Genomic DNA, 17,203 nt, shown 5'->3' with positions numbered 1-17,203 from the left:
AAACTGGAGACGAGAAGTCTCACCCAGCCTAGCCAAAACAATGGTTCTCTCTCAGTGATTGAATTACCCAGAATGGCCTTATCAACATGATCATTAAGGCCATCTACACCCAATGACTTTGAAAACTCTCCAAGTGTGACAGGACATCTTGAGGCATGCAGCACCTTGAACTTCAGAAAAGATTCCAGAAAAAATCTCATTAAAAACAAAAGGGCTTGATAGAGTCATGTGACCACCAGCACAGTTCTGGAGAAACTAAGATTTGTCACACAGACAGCAGTAACTGAAAACAATGTGATTCCTAACAACGCAGAGCATGTGCAGAGTGATCGCGGAAGTCATCAGTGTGTGCGAACATTTGCCAGCTTGCCAGTATGAATGCACGCATGCTGTCACCACGCAATGCCACTCTCACCCCTCAATAGCCATCTCCATTCAACCAAACAGTACCCCGCTCCCTCCCATCATCCCTGCTTCAATCACCGCTTCACCCTGCTCGATCCCCGCCACGCCACTGCCCTCCTTCAGCCACTCGCTCACCCGCCCGCTTCCCCCCTAGCCTCAACTACTCACTCTCGCCCCACTGGCCGCTTTCCCCCCTTGGCCACTTGTTCCAGGCCTCCCCACATACCCCCTCAGCCATTCGTACCCGCCCTCAACACTTTATTTCACCCCCTCCCCAACTGGCCGCTTCCCTCCCCTCAGCCACTCACGACAGACCTCACCACTGCTCCCCTGCCCTCCCCTTGGCCAATCTTCCCCACCTCTCGCTCCCCGGCCAATCGTTGCCCACCACGCCGCCTGAAGAAGCGAGGCGGGCTGCGAGGGGTGATGGGATGACGTGGGAGTGAGTGGCCGAGAGGAGGGAGGGAGCAGCCGGAGGGAGGGACACGACCTGGAGCTAGAGGCTGGGGCGGGTGAGAAAGCGGGGAGCGAGCAGCCGGAGGCTGGGAGGGAGCAGCAAGGCTGGAGCAAGTGGTGAGAAGACAGGTTCAGGAGGAAGCGGCAAAGAGAAGCTCAATGGCAGGAGGGAGCGGGGGACTCTTGGGGGTGGGATGGAGGCAGTGATGGCAGCCATTGAGGAGATTTTCGGGTTGAATTTGTTTTTTGTGATAAATTGAGCAGCACCATCTTTAATCCTGGCAGCTGCCTGAGACATCACATACAGCAATGTTTCAGTGGAAGAGGCTGCATTTGCACATGTGCGAGTACTGCGCCACCTAGTGGCTGCATTGTTAACAAACGCAGTCAACTGACAAAGCCATCAACAAAGCAGGCTCTCTCACTCTCCCAGAAAGTATCAAGAGAAGATCCGGCTGCGACTAGGAACCCCCTCAAGCCTACAGACCGCCACAGCCAGCAACCAGGGCACGAGAATCAACCCCCTCTTCTGCCTTCAGGAGCCCTGAGCAAAGCAAGTCCACCAACATGCATGTAGCCCAGGTCTTCAGGATGACAATTTTAGCTGAGGACTATTGAACTCATATACTGTATTTAAATTCCATTTATTCCAGACTTTAATTCAACAATCATTATTAAGGTGATGGAAGGAGTCATCGACAGTGTTATCAAGCAGCACTTGCTTAGCAATAACAAAGAACAAAGAAAAAAATTACAGCACAGGAACAGGCCCTTCGGCCCTCCAAGCCTGCGCCGATCCAGATCCTCTATCTAAACCTGTCGCCTATTTTCTAAGGGTCTGTATCTCTTTGCTTCCTGCCCATTCATGTATCTGTCTAGATACATCTTAAAAGACGCCATCGTGCCCACGTCTACCACCTCCGCTGGCAACGCGTTCCAGGCACCCACCACCCTCTGCGTAAAGAACTTTCCACGCATATCCCCCCTAAACTTTTCCCCTCTCACTTTGAACTCGTGACCCCTAGTAATTGAATCCCCCACTCTGGGAAAAAGCTTCTTGTTATCCACCCTGTCTATACCTCTCATGATTTTGTACATCTCAATCAGGTCCCCCCTCAACCTCCGTCTTTCTAATGAAAATAATCCTAATCTACTCAACCTCTCTTCATAGCTAGCGCCCTCCATACCAGGCAACATCCTGGTGAACCTCCTCTGCACCCTCTCCAAAGCATCTACACCCTTTTGGTAATGTGGCCAGAACTGCACGCAGTATCCCAAATGTGGCCGAACCAAAGTCTTATACAACTGTAACATGACCTGCCAACTCTTGTACTCAATACCCCATCCGATGAAGGAAAGCATGCCGTATGCCTTCTTGACCACTCTATTGACCTGCGTTGTCACCTTCAGGGAACAATGGACCTGAACACCCAAATCTCTCTGTACATCAATTTTCCCCAGGACTTTTCCATTTATTGTATAGTCCACTCTTGAATTGGATCTTCCAAAATGCTCAGATGACGCTCAGTTTGGGTTCTGCCAGGGCCACTCAGCTCCTGACCTCATTACAGCCTTGGTTCAAACATGGACAAAAGAGCTGAACTCAAGAGGTGAGGTGAGAGTGACTGCCCTTGACATCAAGGCAGCATTTGATCGAGTATGGCATCAAGGAGCCCTAGCAAAACTGAGGTCAATGGGAATCGGGGGAAAACTCTCCACTGGTTGAAGTCATACCTGGCACAAAGGGAGATGGTTGTAGTTGTTGGAAGTCAATCATCTCAGCTCCAGGACATCACTACAGGAGTTCCTCAGGGTAGCGGTAATAGGCCCAACCATCTTCAGCTGCTTCATCAATGACCTTCCTTCAATCAGCAGGTCAGAAGTGGGGATGTTTGCTGATGATTGCACAATGTTCAGCACCGTTCACGACTCCTCACTTACTGAAGCAGTCAGTGTAGAAATGCAGCAAGACCTGGACAATACCCAGGCTTGGGCTGATAAGTGGCAAGTAACATTTGTGCCACACAAGTGCCAGGCAATGACCATCTCCAACAAGAGAGAATCTAACCATCTCCTCTTGACATTCCTCTTGGTGTTACGATCGCTGAATCCCCCATTGTCAACATCCTAGGGGTTACCATTGACCAGAAACTAAACGGGAGTAGCCATATAAATACCGTGGCTACAAGAATCAGTCAGAGGCTAGGAATCCTGTGGCGAGCAACTCACCTCCTGACTCCCCAAAGCCTGTCCACCATCCTCAAGGCACAAGTCAGGAGTGTGATGGAATACTCTTCACTTGTCACCATCCAGGACAAAGCAGCCCGCTTGATTGGCATGCCATCCACAAACATTCACTCCCTCCACCACCAACACACTATGGCAGCAGTGTGTACCATCTACAAGATACACTGCACCAAAGCTCCTTAGACAGCACCTTCCAAACCCATGACCTCTACCAACCAGAAGGACAAAGGCAGAAAATGCATGGGAACACCACCACCTGCAAGTTCCCCTCCAAGTCACACACCATCCTGACTTGGAACTATATCGCCGTTCCTTCACTGTCGCTGGGTCAAAATCCTGGAACTCCCTTCTTAACAGCACTGTGGGTGTACCTACCTCACGTGGACTGCAGTGGTTCAAGAAGGAAGCTCACCATGCCCTCAAGGGCAATTAGAGATGGGCAATAAATGCTGGCCTAGCCAGTAACGCCCACATCCCATGAATGATTTTTTTAAAAAATCTGTTTTCCCTCTGTAATCTATTTGTGTGTGAGAGAGACTCTCGTGTGAACGTGTGCGTGAATGTATAGCATATTTTTAACCAGGTTAGAGTGTTAAGTGTAATAAACCTACTTCTTTGTTTAAACTCAAGAAAACTTGTCTGATTAATTCTTTTGCAATTACATTAGAGGAACAGGTGCGGGCACTCACTGAGGTAAGCTCAACCACTGTGTCAAAAAAAGGATTAACCCTGTTGCAGTTAAACAAGAGAAGGGGCGAAAGGTGAGCCTGGGACCTCCTCCTCACCGGGCCATAACACTTGCATATTCCATTGTTCTCTCCACCCTGTTCTGTGTATATTCTGTTCTCCTCTTGCATCCTTCCGCTTCCCTAGATTAAATCTTTTCCAACTATTCTACTTAACCTATCAGCTATGATGATTGTGACTCCTCCATTAAATTGAATGCCATCCCAATAAAACAATCTTCTGCTTCCCGAGAAATGGTAGCAATGGGCCAAGCACCTGAGCCTCTCCCACTTGCACCATTGTATTGAGCCACACATCAATCTGCCACGTTTGTATCTCTTTAATAAATTCAGCACATGGAAAAGGTTATTTTGAGATTATTCCTTTTCTTCAATCTACCTGTCGAGTTGCTCAAGCCCTATACTTCAAGAAACCAGTACACCACTTGGGACTCAGTCATTTCTGCAGAAGATTCCATCAACTCATCTTTCTATGGAGTTCCTTACAAGTATAATGCTGCCTGTAATCTTATCTGCTCTTTGTACTTCTAGATAACCTTGCTGCCCCTTGCAACTGGACTGCTTGTGATTGTTGTCCTGATCCTTGGAAATTTCTAGTCCCACAGCATCCTGCTGTTGCAATCCACTTACTTACTTGCCCTAGGGGGCTTCTATCTGCTGCCACCATTTCAATTTATCTGAAGTAATATCACAGAAAATTACTCCTTGTGTATAAAGTACATTATACCTAGTTGGTCTGTGAGCCCTGCAATTAATTGCTCAAGTCAACACTTTCCAAGATGGCCCATAGCTTGCATGCCACACACTATATGCTTAACATTCATAGCAGCCATCTCAGTTGATCGTTATGCAAAACAATATTGACCATTTCAATTTATATTGCAGTGAATTCTATACAAATGGACACTTTCCCACAAAAAAACCTTACTAACACCCCCAATTAATTACATTGTAATATTGATACAAGCTGTCCCTTGCAACTACTGACACTTTCAAATTATGAACTACGGACAGCCTCTAATCCACCGGGTTTGTTTACAACGTAAAACATATATAGGTCAGTGTGAGGCGGCAGAGGTGAAACAAGTGGTTTCTGTGGAATGGGGAGTTCTTTACTCAGCATCCACAGTGGCAGAGAAACCAGTCCATCTCTGGAAATGAATGAGTGCACAGCTCTGTTCCAGGAAGAGCAATTTCTCTGCTGCTTTGGACACTGGGGTAAAGAACTTCCCATTCGGCAAACGCTGGAACTGCTCCGAACACCACCACATCTCACCCCAGCATTTCAAACATTAGCAGATGCAGCAGAGAGAGGGGGGACCCCGGAATGGAGTCAACTGGACGTTAACCCCTTCCAATTTGGCTGGGATCTCTCAGGCTCTCCAGCAGCTATCTGCCCTGTACAAGCTGCCAATTAGATTAGATTAGAGATACAGCACTGAAACAGGCCCTTCGGCCCACCGAGTCTGTGCCGAACATCAACCACCCGTTTATACTAATCCTACACTATTCCCATATTGCTACCAAACATCCCCACCTGTCCCTATATTTCCCTACCACCTACCTACACTAGTGACAATTTATAATGGCCAATTTACCTATCAACCTGCAAGTCTTTTGGCTTGTGGGAGGAAACCGGAGCACCCGGAGAAAACCCACGCAGACACATGGAGAACTTGCAAACTCCACACAGGCAGTACCTGGAATCGAACCCGGGTCTCTGGAGCTGTGAGGCTGCGGTGCTAACCACTGCGCCACTGTGCCGCCCTAATGTAGCAGATCACAGGATTCCTTGATGGAAAAGGACCACGGAATGGCAATGAACCGGGAAATCCAACAAACAGAAAATAGAATGAATTCTAAACATGCTGGCAGGGCTCCAGAATCAAGCACAACCCAAGGTGAAAGCAAAGAAAGGAATGCTGCAGGAGGTAGAGCCAACCCTGGGATATTTGGCCCATCCAATTTACAGTACATGCAATGACCATTTTGCAAATGACACCTGTTCTAACAAAAAAAGACACCTGATGCAAGTATGGCTGAGAAAACTATGCAGTAGGGTTCCCCCAGGGCATGGAATTAGGACCATTGCTTTATTTGTCTTATAAATAAATGACATGGACTTGGGTTTGAAGTTCATGAATGATAAAAATGAAATTATGCACTTTGGGAGGGACAACATGGAGATGCAGTATAATCTACTGAGAGGGAGGCACAAGAGCAGAGGGACCGGGGTTGCATATTCACAAATCTTTGAAGGTTGCAGGGTAAGTTGATAAGGTGGTTAAGAAAACATATGAGATATCTGGGTTTGTAAATAAGGGCACTGAATACAGTAACAAGGAAGTCAAACTAAACCTTCATGAGTCACTAGTTAAGCCTCAGCTGGAGTATTGTGCACAATTCTGTGCATCACATTTAAGGAAGGATGTCAAGATCTTGGAGAGGGTACAGAAGAAATTTTCGAGGATGATACCTGGAATAAGCAACTTCAGTTATGTGAAGAGATTGGAGAAGATGAAATGATTTTCCTCGAAGCAGAGAAGGTTGAGGGGAAACCTAGTCGAGGTATTCAAAATTATGAGTTTTGATAGTTTCTCCCAACTTGCTCAGTTTCCTCTGACAAGTGGGTCAGTAACCGGAGGACTTAAAATTAAAATAATTGGCAAAAGAGCTAGAGGGGAATATGAGGAGTTTTTTTTCACATGGACAGCTGTTAAGACCTAGAACACAGCACCTAAAAGGTTGGTGGAAGCAAATTCCATAGGAAATTTCAAAAGGTAATTGGACATATACTTGAAGAGGACTAATTTGCAAGCACGTGGGACTAAATTGTACAGATCTTTCAAAGAATTAGCACAGGGAAGATGGGCTGAATGGCCTCCTTCTGTGCTGCAAGATTTTATGGTTCTAAGTCCGTTCGGTGTCCCAAATTTACAGGTTTCACTGCATATACTTATACTGACTAACTATCCTCAGTCCCAATTCACTTACCCTTCTCACTCAATTAAAATCTTCAGAGTAGAGTTAGTGTCAGACCCTACTCTGTACCCAACCATATTGGACTTAGCTCCCAACCTCTGCTCCCACACTATGTAGGCTCCCTACCTGAACGTGGTTTCCCAAAGGCTCTTTTTGACTGACTTCCCAAGCACCTTTTGGCTCCACTATTAGTAAATACTGAAGAACAGCTGTTACTCACCTCTGCAGCTTCATTCATTTTGGTGATCATGGCACTAACCACATCATCCGCGTCACTAATGAACGTGCCTCCATCCCGATTTCGTCGTCGCTTCCGGTTTTGATCTTTCTTTTTCTGCAGCATCATCTCAAAATCAGACACGAAGTCGGAGCTGCAATATAAACAAAATCATCAATACACTAGGGATTTCCTTCCAGATAGTGCTGGGTAAGACTGGCTGGCATTTCCTCATTTTATATCCAGCAACAAATTCAGAAGTTTAAAAGTAGACAGGGGATCACCACACAAGTGATATACAGAGGGACCCACACACCTACTGATCAGGTGGAACTTTCCAAAGGATTGTGATTGTAGCATAGCTGGCTGGCTATGCATCATATTTCCAATGCAGAGGATGAAGCCATCCAAGCTGCAACTTTCTATCAGATGGGCATGGTCATCCCCGAAGCAGCAGCAGTGAAAGTTGCAGACGGGGCTTCTCCACTGTCCGCTGATATCTTAAGGACTGAACCAACTGTCAATTCACCAGTTTCTAAAGAGCTATTCTCTGTTCCATCCCTGTGATTTCTGAAGCCATGTTTTATTTTTTGGAGTATTGGGATGAATCAAGCACTTTCTACCAGCAAAATATTTCAAAAAATATATTAAACTCTCACGTACTAGGACACAAGATTCAACAGTCACATTCCAGCATCCATAGCACAAGAAGCTGACCCTCGTCATGCTGTACGAACTTAACTTTGAACTGTAGTTTGTACTTACTCTCGCCCTTTCCCTCGGACCTCATTATCCGAGTCGGACTCTTCAGCAACCATTTTCTTCCTCTTTGCCTCGAGAGCAGCCTTTTCGCCATCCAGATCCTCTTGGTTAAAGCCCTGAGCAGGAGGTTACAGTTTAGAGATACAGACAACACCTGCAGAGCATGGCCTGAAAGAAAATAGCTGGAAGGAGCATGCTTTAATCAAGATTTAATTAAGCAGCACAGTTGCTTGCTTTGAAGTTCTATAGCCAGAAGTTGAAAACTATCCAAGGATAAAAATACAACTCACAACCTGGCTCTTAAAAATCCTTTTGGGAAACATTCTTTGTGGCGTACTCCAAATCTGCACATTGACTGCAACATTTGATTTTCTCAGAGCCACAGGTCACATGGCTGGACACCAAATTACATTTAACAGCAGATCTAATGGAGAATTCTACACAAAAAAAGCAACGCATGGTGTTCCAATACACTATAGCACAAATTAAGGCAAGACAGTTTGAAGGATTCAATTCTACAGATACATTTTTTGGTTTGTTTTAATTATTGTTGTTCAACAAGATGACGGATGTATGAAATGCCCAGAGAATGGATCATGTTTAATTTCAGATATTTAATGTCAGCAACAAAACTCCCTAGTCAAGGTGTTTTATTACTGAGTAAAACCTCTCTCTACACCATCCCTCAAGTACTTCCAAGTCAGATAAAGCATGGGTTACTTACATACAGTAAAACTACCTCTACACTGCCTCATTAAGTACTCCCAGGCAATTGAGTTTACAACATAATACTTCATTTGGTCCACTGTACTGGTGTTCACTCTTCAAATAATCTGTCAAATGCAGTAAGAAAAGTTTAGTTACAAGGGTTTCTGTTCGATTGCTGGGCAATACCACTTAGAAATTTCTGGCCTACCTCAGATATTTTCTTGGGTTCAGCAGTGCTGATCAATCCCATAAGTGGTCCCTGCATCTTATGTTCTGGAGTGTGCCTATACTATCTGTTATGACCAGGTGAGAAAGGGGTCCAGGGTTCCCTCTCACCCTTCACTTGGTCTTACCGTAACAGAGTTTTAATTTTGAACACATTGTATTTTTAGCTCCCCCTTGGTGAATCTTTGTTCACTGCTTTCCAATTATAAGACAAAGAAACCAGCACAAACAGGTTTTCTTAGGCTTAAAGTAGGTTGAAATTTATTAGACTAATTCGGTTAACGCTTATGGATACACAACGCGGCCACGCGAGCATGCATACGCAATACACACATGCAGATAGAGAGAGAAAAGAGAAGAAAAGTAAAGTGGAAAAGTTTGAGGCAATCTCTGAAGAGGGTTTTTGTTACGGTTCTTCGAGCTCACTGTAGGTAGATCTTGCTTTTAGTTGGGGCCCAGCATTCTTCTTAAACCTTGTTTGCTGTAGGAGACTTTTCTCTCTTGGGGTTGATGTGTCTTCAGTGGATTTAGAGTTCGGTGAGAAAGAGATGGACAGCCAGACAGGAAAGGCTATGGTGAGCCAGCCAGGAGAGGTCTTTTCAGTCCAGGAGCAAACATACACTCTCAGTTCAAACAGTTTGTACAATTCAGAAAAAAAAGGTTGCCAAGTAGGTTAGTCATGTGACTAGCTGGTCTGACCACGTCTACTTATGGATTCTCTGGTCTTAGCCGACCCTGGAATGTTTCTTCTTACACACAATACCCAGTACTCAAAGTCCATTGTGGGTTAAATTGGAGCAGGCAATAGTCCCTTTGTCCTTCCATGCACTGGCTGTTTGTATGCAAAAATGTTTTTCCAGCCAAGGGCCTGGTGATTTTTTTTTTTTTTAACAAGTCCTTTCTTCACTTAAGCAACAGTTTGAAATTTAATGTCTGTATGGCAAAATTAATATGCCTCATTCTTGGCAGGTGGGGGTCTAGCATGACATACCCAATATCTAATCATGTGATAGCATAACCCAGGAGTGAAACAATGGTTTCCCCTTGGGAACTGAATTGGACAGTGTCTTTCACATGTACTTCTCTGATCTCTCCATAAGTGAACTGTTGACATTTTTATTGAGTAGAGGGCAGGTACAAAATGTTAAACTACTTAATTTTAGACATCAAGTTAACATAGAGTAACAGTTATAATCAAACCTCAGCTTAATCTAACTAACTAGAATAGCTTGCTCGTGAAGAAAAATAATTTTTTTTAAAAACACATTATTCTTACTAATGAACTCACTTTACAGTTGGTCAGCCTGAATAATTAATCCAAAAGCTTCTCTCTATTTTGTACCATTAACCAGGGGAATCTGTCCATTTCCGTTACCAGCTCAAGCTAAACTGAACCTTATTCTTTTTGGTAAATCAGGTCAAAGGAAGGGAGTGAGCGGGTGGCGAGGGTGGGGAAGATGTCCCTTTAAACTCTTACTTGCTCAGTAATTCAGTACACCGGTCAACAAAATAAGCTATGTTCTAATGCTCCTCACCTACAAAGAGTAAAATCCTGGCACACCAAACCTCATGTAGGGCTTAAATGAACAGCGTCATCTCAACAACAATAGGTGTGGATGATGGTAGGAATTTTGAAATTAGATTAGTTATCCATTGTACTTGGTTGTTGCACAACACACCTTCAATGGCCGGCTCACCATGATATAAACTCCTCTGCCATATGGCTGTGAGGAGAATTTTAAAGGTACTTCAATCCAGTTTAATTTAAAAACACATCTAATCTAAATTAAACTTTTAAAACGAAAGCAGCTAAAATGGCCATTGCAATTTGCACCGAGATACGTCACATTCCAAGGCATCGAGGTGGAAACAAATGTCTGGTTAATCTCCCACCAGAACAATGGATTGCTAATTTTGAATGAACAATCTGCTTTACCTCCATTAACAAGACATTCAAAGCCATCTTGGAACATGAACACTAGTGGAGACGAACCTCAACGCTGAAACAATGGGACCTGAGAGAGATTGGAATTCTTAGGACTTGAACTAATTAAGATGCAATAGAGAGAATAACTTGGACAGTCTTGTGACAGTCTCTCCACAGTATTAAGATGAGCTTCTGAGCACATATCTGCATCATCACTAAGATTGCCTACGTGCACCTCCTGTTACAACCACAGTGATACCATTAATGTTAAATGAGAAATTAATCCCCAGACCAATTAAAAAAATTATACAACAGGATTTCACCTTTTAAGACTTTTATTGTAATTACTAAACTAAAATAAATCCCCATTAACTAAACAGAACGTTGTAAGTAGCTGATACCCCAAATTACAAAGAAGGTTTTTTCTTTAGTTATTAAAATATCTGAAAACCTCACACTACACTTATACGTTACACAGTCCTCTTTGATGGCAACATCTTTGCAGTTAGAAGTCCCAAACTCCTCCGACTTGTAATAAGTTGGATCTCCCAGACCTTTTCAAAATCAATGCCCGCTTTGCTCACTTCTCCGAGCCCTTTCAACCTGGATGTCCGTGAATAAGGTGTTTCCTGTTGATCTTCTACGTCTCCGCAAACCTCAACTTTTAAAACAGGTTCAAGTCTTCGCAGCCTTTTGCTGTATCAGCATTCACAGAGTAGGTGTTCCTTCTCTGTCTGTGTCTCTGTCTCGAGGCTATCACTGCTCGTTGACTTTCGTTCTTACAGCTTGCTCTGAGGCTGCCACTACTGGTCTTCTGTACAACCTGTCTGCCTTCAGAAAATCTATTAAATTTATCTGGAATCAAACGTCAATAGCTTATTGTTCTTTTCCAAAATGCAAAGTCCAGAAGTCTCATTTCAGCCGAGTCACCTGTGCCTTCTGTTGTTCCCAGCTGTTAAGAGCTGCCTGGTACATTTACATTCTCAGAATCATTAACTCCTTGTCTAACACCCGAAAGTCTGGGAGGGTGGAAACCATTGTTCTTCAGGTGTTACCCCTGCAGTCTGCTTTTCAAAAAAGTGTCTTTGAGCTGTGTTCTCTGTTGTAATGGTAACCAAGATTTCTGTCATGTCCTTGAGCTGAGTGAATGTGAAGTCACTGGACTTCTCAGACCCCATCTTAAACTTTTAAAAATCAGTTTCTAAAACATAATCATGTTACCAACTCCAGCATTCATAACACCTCCCCGTTAAAAAATAGAAAATCCACTACTGTAGTAACGATTTTCCTTACAACATAACCTTGTCTGCATTTTCATTAACATTTTACACAGGTAACAATGTTTTATATTTGAGTTGTTTGCCTCCATCATGCACTTTCTTTAAATTCTGGATAGGCATCCCCAATTACATTGCTCTTTCCTGCAACATGTACAATCTTGATGGGAAATGGTTGTAACATTAAACTCCACCAAAATAATCTGAAATTCTTGTTTCTGAGCCTTTCTAAAAACCTTGATGGATTAGGATCAGTATAAATGGTCATTTCCCCATGGCCATTATTGACATACACTTCAAAATGTTGGAAGAGCCAATAAGAGACCTAAAGCCTCCTTTTCAATAGTGGAGTACTTCTTCTGTACTCATTGAGTTTTCTAGAGAAATAAATGACTGGTCATTCGATTCCAGCATCACCATCCTGGAGTAATACTGCTCCTACTCTAACATCTCTGGCACCTTAAGGGGCTTTCCAAAATTTGGCGCTGCACGAAGGGTTCTTTATTAAAATGGCCATTAGCTTTTCAAGCACTATTTGACAGGATTCTGTCCACTGGATCTTCATGCCCTTTTTTAATAAATCCGTCAGTGGAGTTACTATTGTACTAAAGTTAGGAACGAACTTCTGGTAGAACCCACACATCCCTTGGAATCGTGGTATTTCCCTTTTTGTCTTGGGGACTGGAAAGTCTACGACTGCCTGAACTTTAGCTTCCTGAGGCAACACCTGACCTTGACCCACTACATTCCCTAAATAAGTGACCTTAGCCATGGTAAACCCACTCGTTGCTAAGCTATCTACCAAATTTTGTCCAACACAGCTTTTAATTGTTTAACATAGTCTTCCCAGGTGTCACTGTATACCAACAGATCAAGGTACACAATGGAGTTGCTTAGACAAACAATCACCTGGTTAGTTAATCTTTGAAATGTGTCCGGTATATTTTTCATACCAAACGGCATGACCTTACACTGAAATAAGCCATCTGGGGTCACAAAGGTGGAAATGTCTTCAGCTTGGTTGGTCAAGGGGACTTGCCAATAACCTTTCAGCAAGTCAATCCTGCGAATTGTCATGCTAGGCCCCCACCTGTCAAGAATGAGGCACATGAATTTTGTCATGAACACTGACTTTAAACTGTTACTGGAGTGAAGAAGGACGTGTTAAACAGATCAGCCGTGGCTGGAAAAGACATTTGCATATTAACAGACGGTGATTGGAAGGACAAAGAACCATTCCCTGACACATTCAACCCACAATGGACCTTGATCACCAGGTATTGTAAGAGGAGCATTCCAGAGACTGCTAAGGTGATGCAATCCAAGACGTGCTCAGACCAACATGACTAACTGCTTGGCAACCTGGGTTTTTCTGAATTGTACGTGGCAAGGCTAGGAAGTCTGAACTCCCAAGACTAGTGACCAACCATTTTTCTCTTGAATCTAAAGTAGTAAAAACAGGGTTAGAAGCAGACTGCGACAGGGTATTGTTAGCAAAGATACAATTGGAACAAAGGAAACTTGAATTAGACGAAAGAGAAAGAGAGGGGCAGGAGAGGGAGAAAGAGAGAACCTTCCAGAAGGAAGATGAAGATGATGAAAGGCAGGAGAGGGAGAAAGAAAGAATATTCCAGAAGGAGTGCGAAGGAAGAGAGTTGAAGCAGCTTGAGTTAATTAAGGGGCGACAGAGTAACCCCAGTGAAAGCGTGGCCAATATGGAGGAGTGTAATTCAGGGCTGGGTACAGAATTGTTAAAACAAGCTCAATTAATTCCAAAATGCAATAAGGAAGATGTACAAGCATTTTTTGTGTCCTTTGAGAAACTGGCAAGGCAGCTAAAATGGCCAACTGAGACCTGGCCGCTTTTACTGCAAAGCAAGCGAACTGGAAAAGCCTATGAGGTTTATTCCCTGTTGTCAGATGAGAGTTCATCAAATTATGAACTGACCAAAAATGTTATCCTCGGGACATATGAATTAGTACCCAAAGCCTATCGCCAAACGTTTAGAACCTTCAAGAAGCAAGCTAATCAAACTCATCTAGAGTTTGAAAGAAGTAAGCAGCTGGCTTTTGACCAGTGGCTGAGGGCTCTTAAAGTACAGCTCAGCCATGGGAATCTCAGGGAAGTAATTTTGTTAGAGGAATTTAAAAACTCTCTCCCACTCCATAAAGACACATGTAGAGGAGCAGCAGATCCAGAGAGCGCGGCAAGTGGCCGTCCAGGCCAATGAGTTTGCTTTAATTTATAAGTTGGTTTCCCAGGGGAGAACCTTTCCTACTCACCCCCACAAATCCAAAAAGGACAAAGGGTGGGAAGGTGATAGGAGCCAAAGCAGTCCAGGGAGAGAAAGAAAAGCAGGAGACACAGGGGGTCCCCCTCGAGCCAAAAAGGTGCTATGAGCAGGAGCGAGATCTAGAGACTGGTGTGCTTCCACTGTAATAAAGCAGGGCATTTAAAAGCTGACTGCTTGAAACTAAACGGAAAACCTGTAGGGTTAATCAGGGCACACCCACTCAGTGAAGAAGTGAACCTGATGGAAAGCACAGCAGAACAAGCTGTGGCTTTAACTGCTCCTGGACTGAGAAAATCCCTGTCTGTTGCCATCTCTTTCTCACAAGCCTCTGAATCCATTGAAGATACGTGAACCCCAAGAGAAAAAAGTCTCCTACAGCGAACAAGGTTTAAGAAGAATACTGGGCCCCAACGAAAAGCAAGATCTACCTACAATCAAGGACTCTACAGTGAGCTCGAAGAGCCATGACAAAAACTCTTCAGATATTGCCTCAAACTTTTCCACTTAATTTTTCTTCTGCTCTTTTCTGTCTCTATTGACATTTGTATCACGCATGCATGCTTGCCTGGGCGCTTCGTATATCCATAGGTGTCAACTGAATTAGAGCTTAAGTTTAATAAATTTCAACTTTTCTTTTTTAACCCCAAGAAAGCCTGTTTGTGCTGATTTCTTTGCCTTATAATTGGAAAGCGGTGAACAAGGATTCACCAAGGGGGAAACTAAACATGGTGTGTTTAAAATTAAACCCTGTTACAATAAGACCAGGTGACGGCTGAAAGGGAACCCTCGACCTCGTTCTCACCTGGTTGTAACAGAATAAAGACTGAATTTCCCACTCTGTCAATACAATCCTCAAGTCATGTTTTAGATGCTGCATTGACTTTCTGATAATCAATGCAAAATCTTTTGTAACAATCTGGTTTTGGTAGGAGCACCATTGATGAACTCCAGCTACTTTGACTAGGTTCAATTATATTGTTCCTTAGAATATATTGAACCTCCTCTCTGACCTGAGCCAATTCATCAAGATTGAGTCAATAAGGGTTTTATTTAATGGGTGTAGCTGTTTCTACATCAACCCATGAACAGCCACAGGAGTTCGACTTTGCGTATCTGTACATACTGCTTTAAATTCTATTAGCAACTCAGCTATATCCCTTTTATGCTGTTCAGAAAACTAGTGTAGAACTGTATCTAGTTTTTTTTTTTAACACTTCTGTGTCTGCCATTTGACCACAGGGGTTTAATCGGAGTGCTCTCAGTCTTTGCTCCTTCCTCCAGTTCATCAAAAGTAACACTATCCTTAACCTTCTCTTCTGTGATTTGACAGATTTACTAGCTGACAAGGTTCACCGTCATGGGTACCTTATCAACATATTCATAGGACACATCTTTTCCATCTGGGGTACAAACGAGATAGCTTACCTCACTAAATTTGCCGTTAATGAAGTAAGGTCCGCTGAACCTAGCTTTCAATGGTTCCCCAGCCAAAGGCAACACCTTGCCTCCAGACTTCAAACTGTGTGCCTTAGTTGTTCTATCCGCGTGGGTTTTCATCACTTGCTGAGAAATCTGGAGATGTTTTCCGGCCATCTCATCCGCTTTTGTGAGCCCCTCTCAAAGTTCTGACGCATAACTGAAGAGGGCAGTTTCCTCTTACTGTTCTAAAAAATCTCTCCTTAATGAATTTAAGGGAACCCCAAATCTTATGCCCAAAGACCAATTCAAATGGACTGAAACAAGTGGACTCAGTGCGTTCCTGGTGGTAAATAAAACTGATATTCCCTTATCCCACTCATGAGGATACTCAAAACAAGAAGCCTTTATCAAACTTTTGAGAGTTTGGGGATACCTTTCCAAAGTACTCTGTGACTGTGAGTGATAAGCAGACGACTTGAGTTATCTTACTCCCAGATTACTCATGACCTCTTGCAATACCCTGACATAAATCTGACCCCTGGTCTGACTGAATTTCTTTTGGCAATTCATATTTAGTGAAAAACTGAATTAACCCCTCAATCACAACTTTAGCTGAGATATTTTTCTAAGTTATTGCCTCTAGAAACCTAATGGACAAATCCATGATGGTTATAAACTTGTGACCTGACTTAGTTGTGGGTAAAGGTCTGACACAATTCAGTTTGTCAAAAGCAGCTATCAGTATTAATGGGGCTGGCTTAATCGAAGGTTGTGGCTTTCAAACTACCTGACATGTATGACAAGTTCTGTAAAATTCAACCACATCTTTATGCAAATCTGGTCAATAAAAAATGCAGTCTTATTCTGGCCTGAGTCTTTCAAATACCCACACGACCTGCCACTGGGATCTCATGGGCAATTCTCAAAATCTCACTACAGTACCCCAGGGCAACAGCAACCTGACGAACTTTAGCCCAATCCTCATCAGTGGGCCTCTGTAGAGGTCTCCACTTCCTCATTGGAATGTCATTCTTAACATAATAGCACTGAGGCACCTTTTCAGAGTCTGCCTCAGCTGTTTGAAATAAACTTCTTAAATCAGGGTCTGTCTGTTATGCCTCAACCAAAGACGATCTGCTAAACAATTCGCTATTTCTAGCTTTGGAGCCTTTTTCACCAACATCTCCATCTAAAACCTTGAAAAAAAGTTGCAGCCAACCAAACACACGAATTGTCCTTCACTACAATTGAATCCTTCTCATCTTGTTTAATCCAATGAGCCTGAGACCTTGGCACTACACAATCTGGGAATACTCCAGGAAGTTCCTCATGCAAAACTTCAGTTTCAGCAACCTTTTCCGAAACTACTAGAGACATCAATACCTTATTCCCCAGCTAAGACATTCCCTAACAACAAATCCACCCCTTCAATATGCAAATCAGGAACGATACCCACTGTTAATGGACCATTGACTAAAATCACATTGCAAATTAACCTTATACAATGGAACAGATAAATGACACCCCTCATCAATGCT

The 17,203-nt window shown here is 43.4% G+C and overlaps 1 protein-coding gene across 2 annotated transcripts in view; it reads right to left on the bottom strand.

Annotated features, from left to right (window-relative positions):
* The window catches only part of LOC137375191 (protein IWS1 homolog), a 91,990-nt gene that overhangs the window by 22,357 nt on the left and 52,430 nt on the right, over positions 1–17,203 (bottom strand). For both annotated transcript variants that reach the window (XM_068041962.1, XM_068041963.1), the window contains exons 7-8: positions 7,819–7,931; positions 7,057–7,207 (exon numbers count right to left, since the gene is read on the bottom strand). In XM_068041962.1, the coding sequence (XP_067898063.1) occupies positions 7,057–7,207; positions 7,819–7,931 (264 nt within the window). The remainder of the gene's footprint in view (positions 1–7,056; positions 7,208–7,818; positions 7,932–17,203) is intronic.

The sequence above is a fragment of the Heterodontus francisci genome, chromosome 11 (genome assembly GCF_036365525.1).
Source record: "Heterodontus francisci isolate sHetFra1 chromosome 11, sHetFra1.hap1, whole genome shotgun sequence".
NCBI classification, from domain to species: Eukaryota; Metazoa; Chordata; class Chondrichthyes; order Heterodontiformes; family Heterodontidae; genus Heterodontus; species Heterodontus francisci.
Note: the sequence above shows the minus strand (reverse complement) of the source record. Positions and strands in the feature narration are given on the sequence as shown.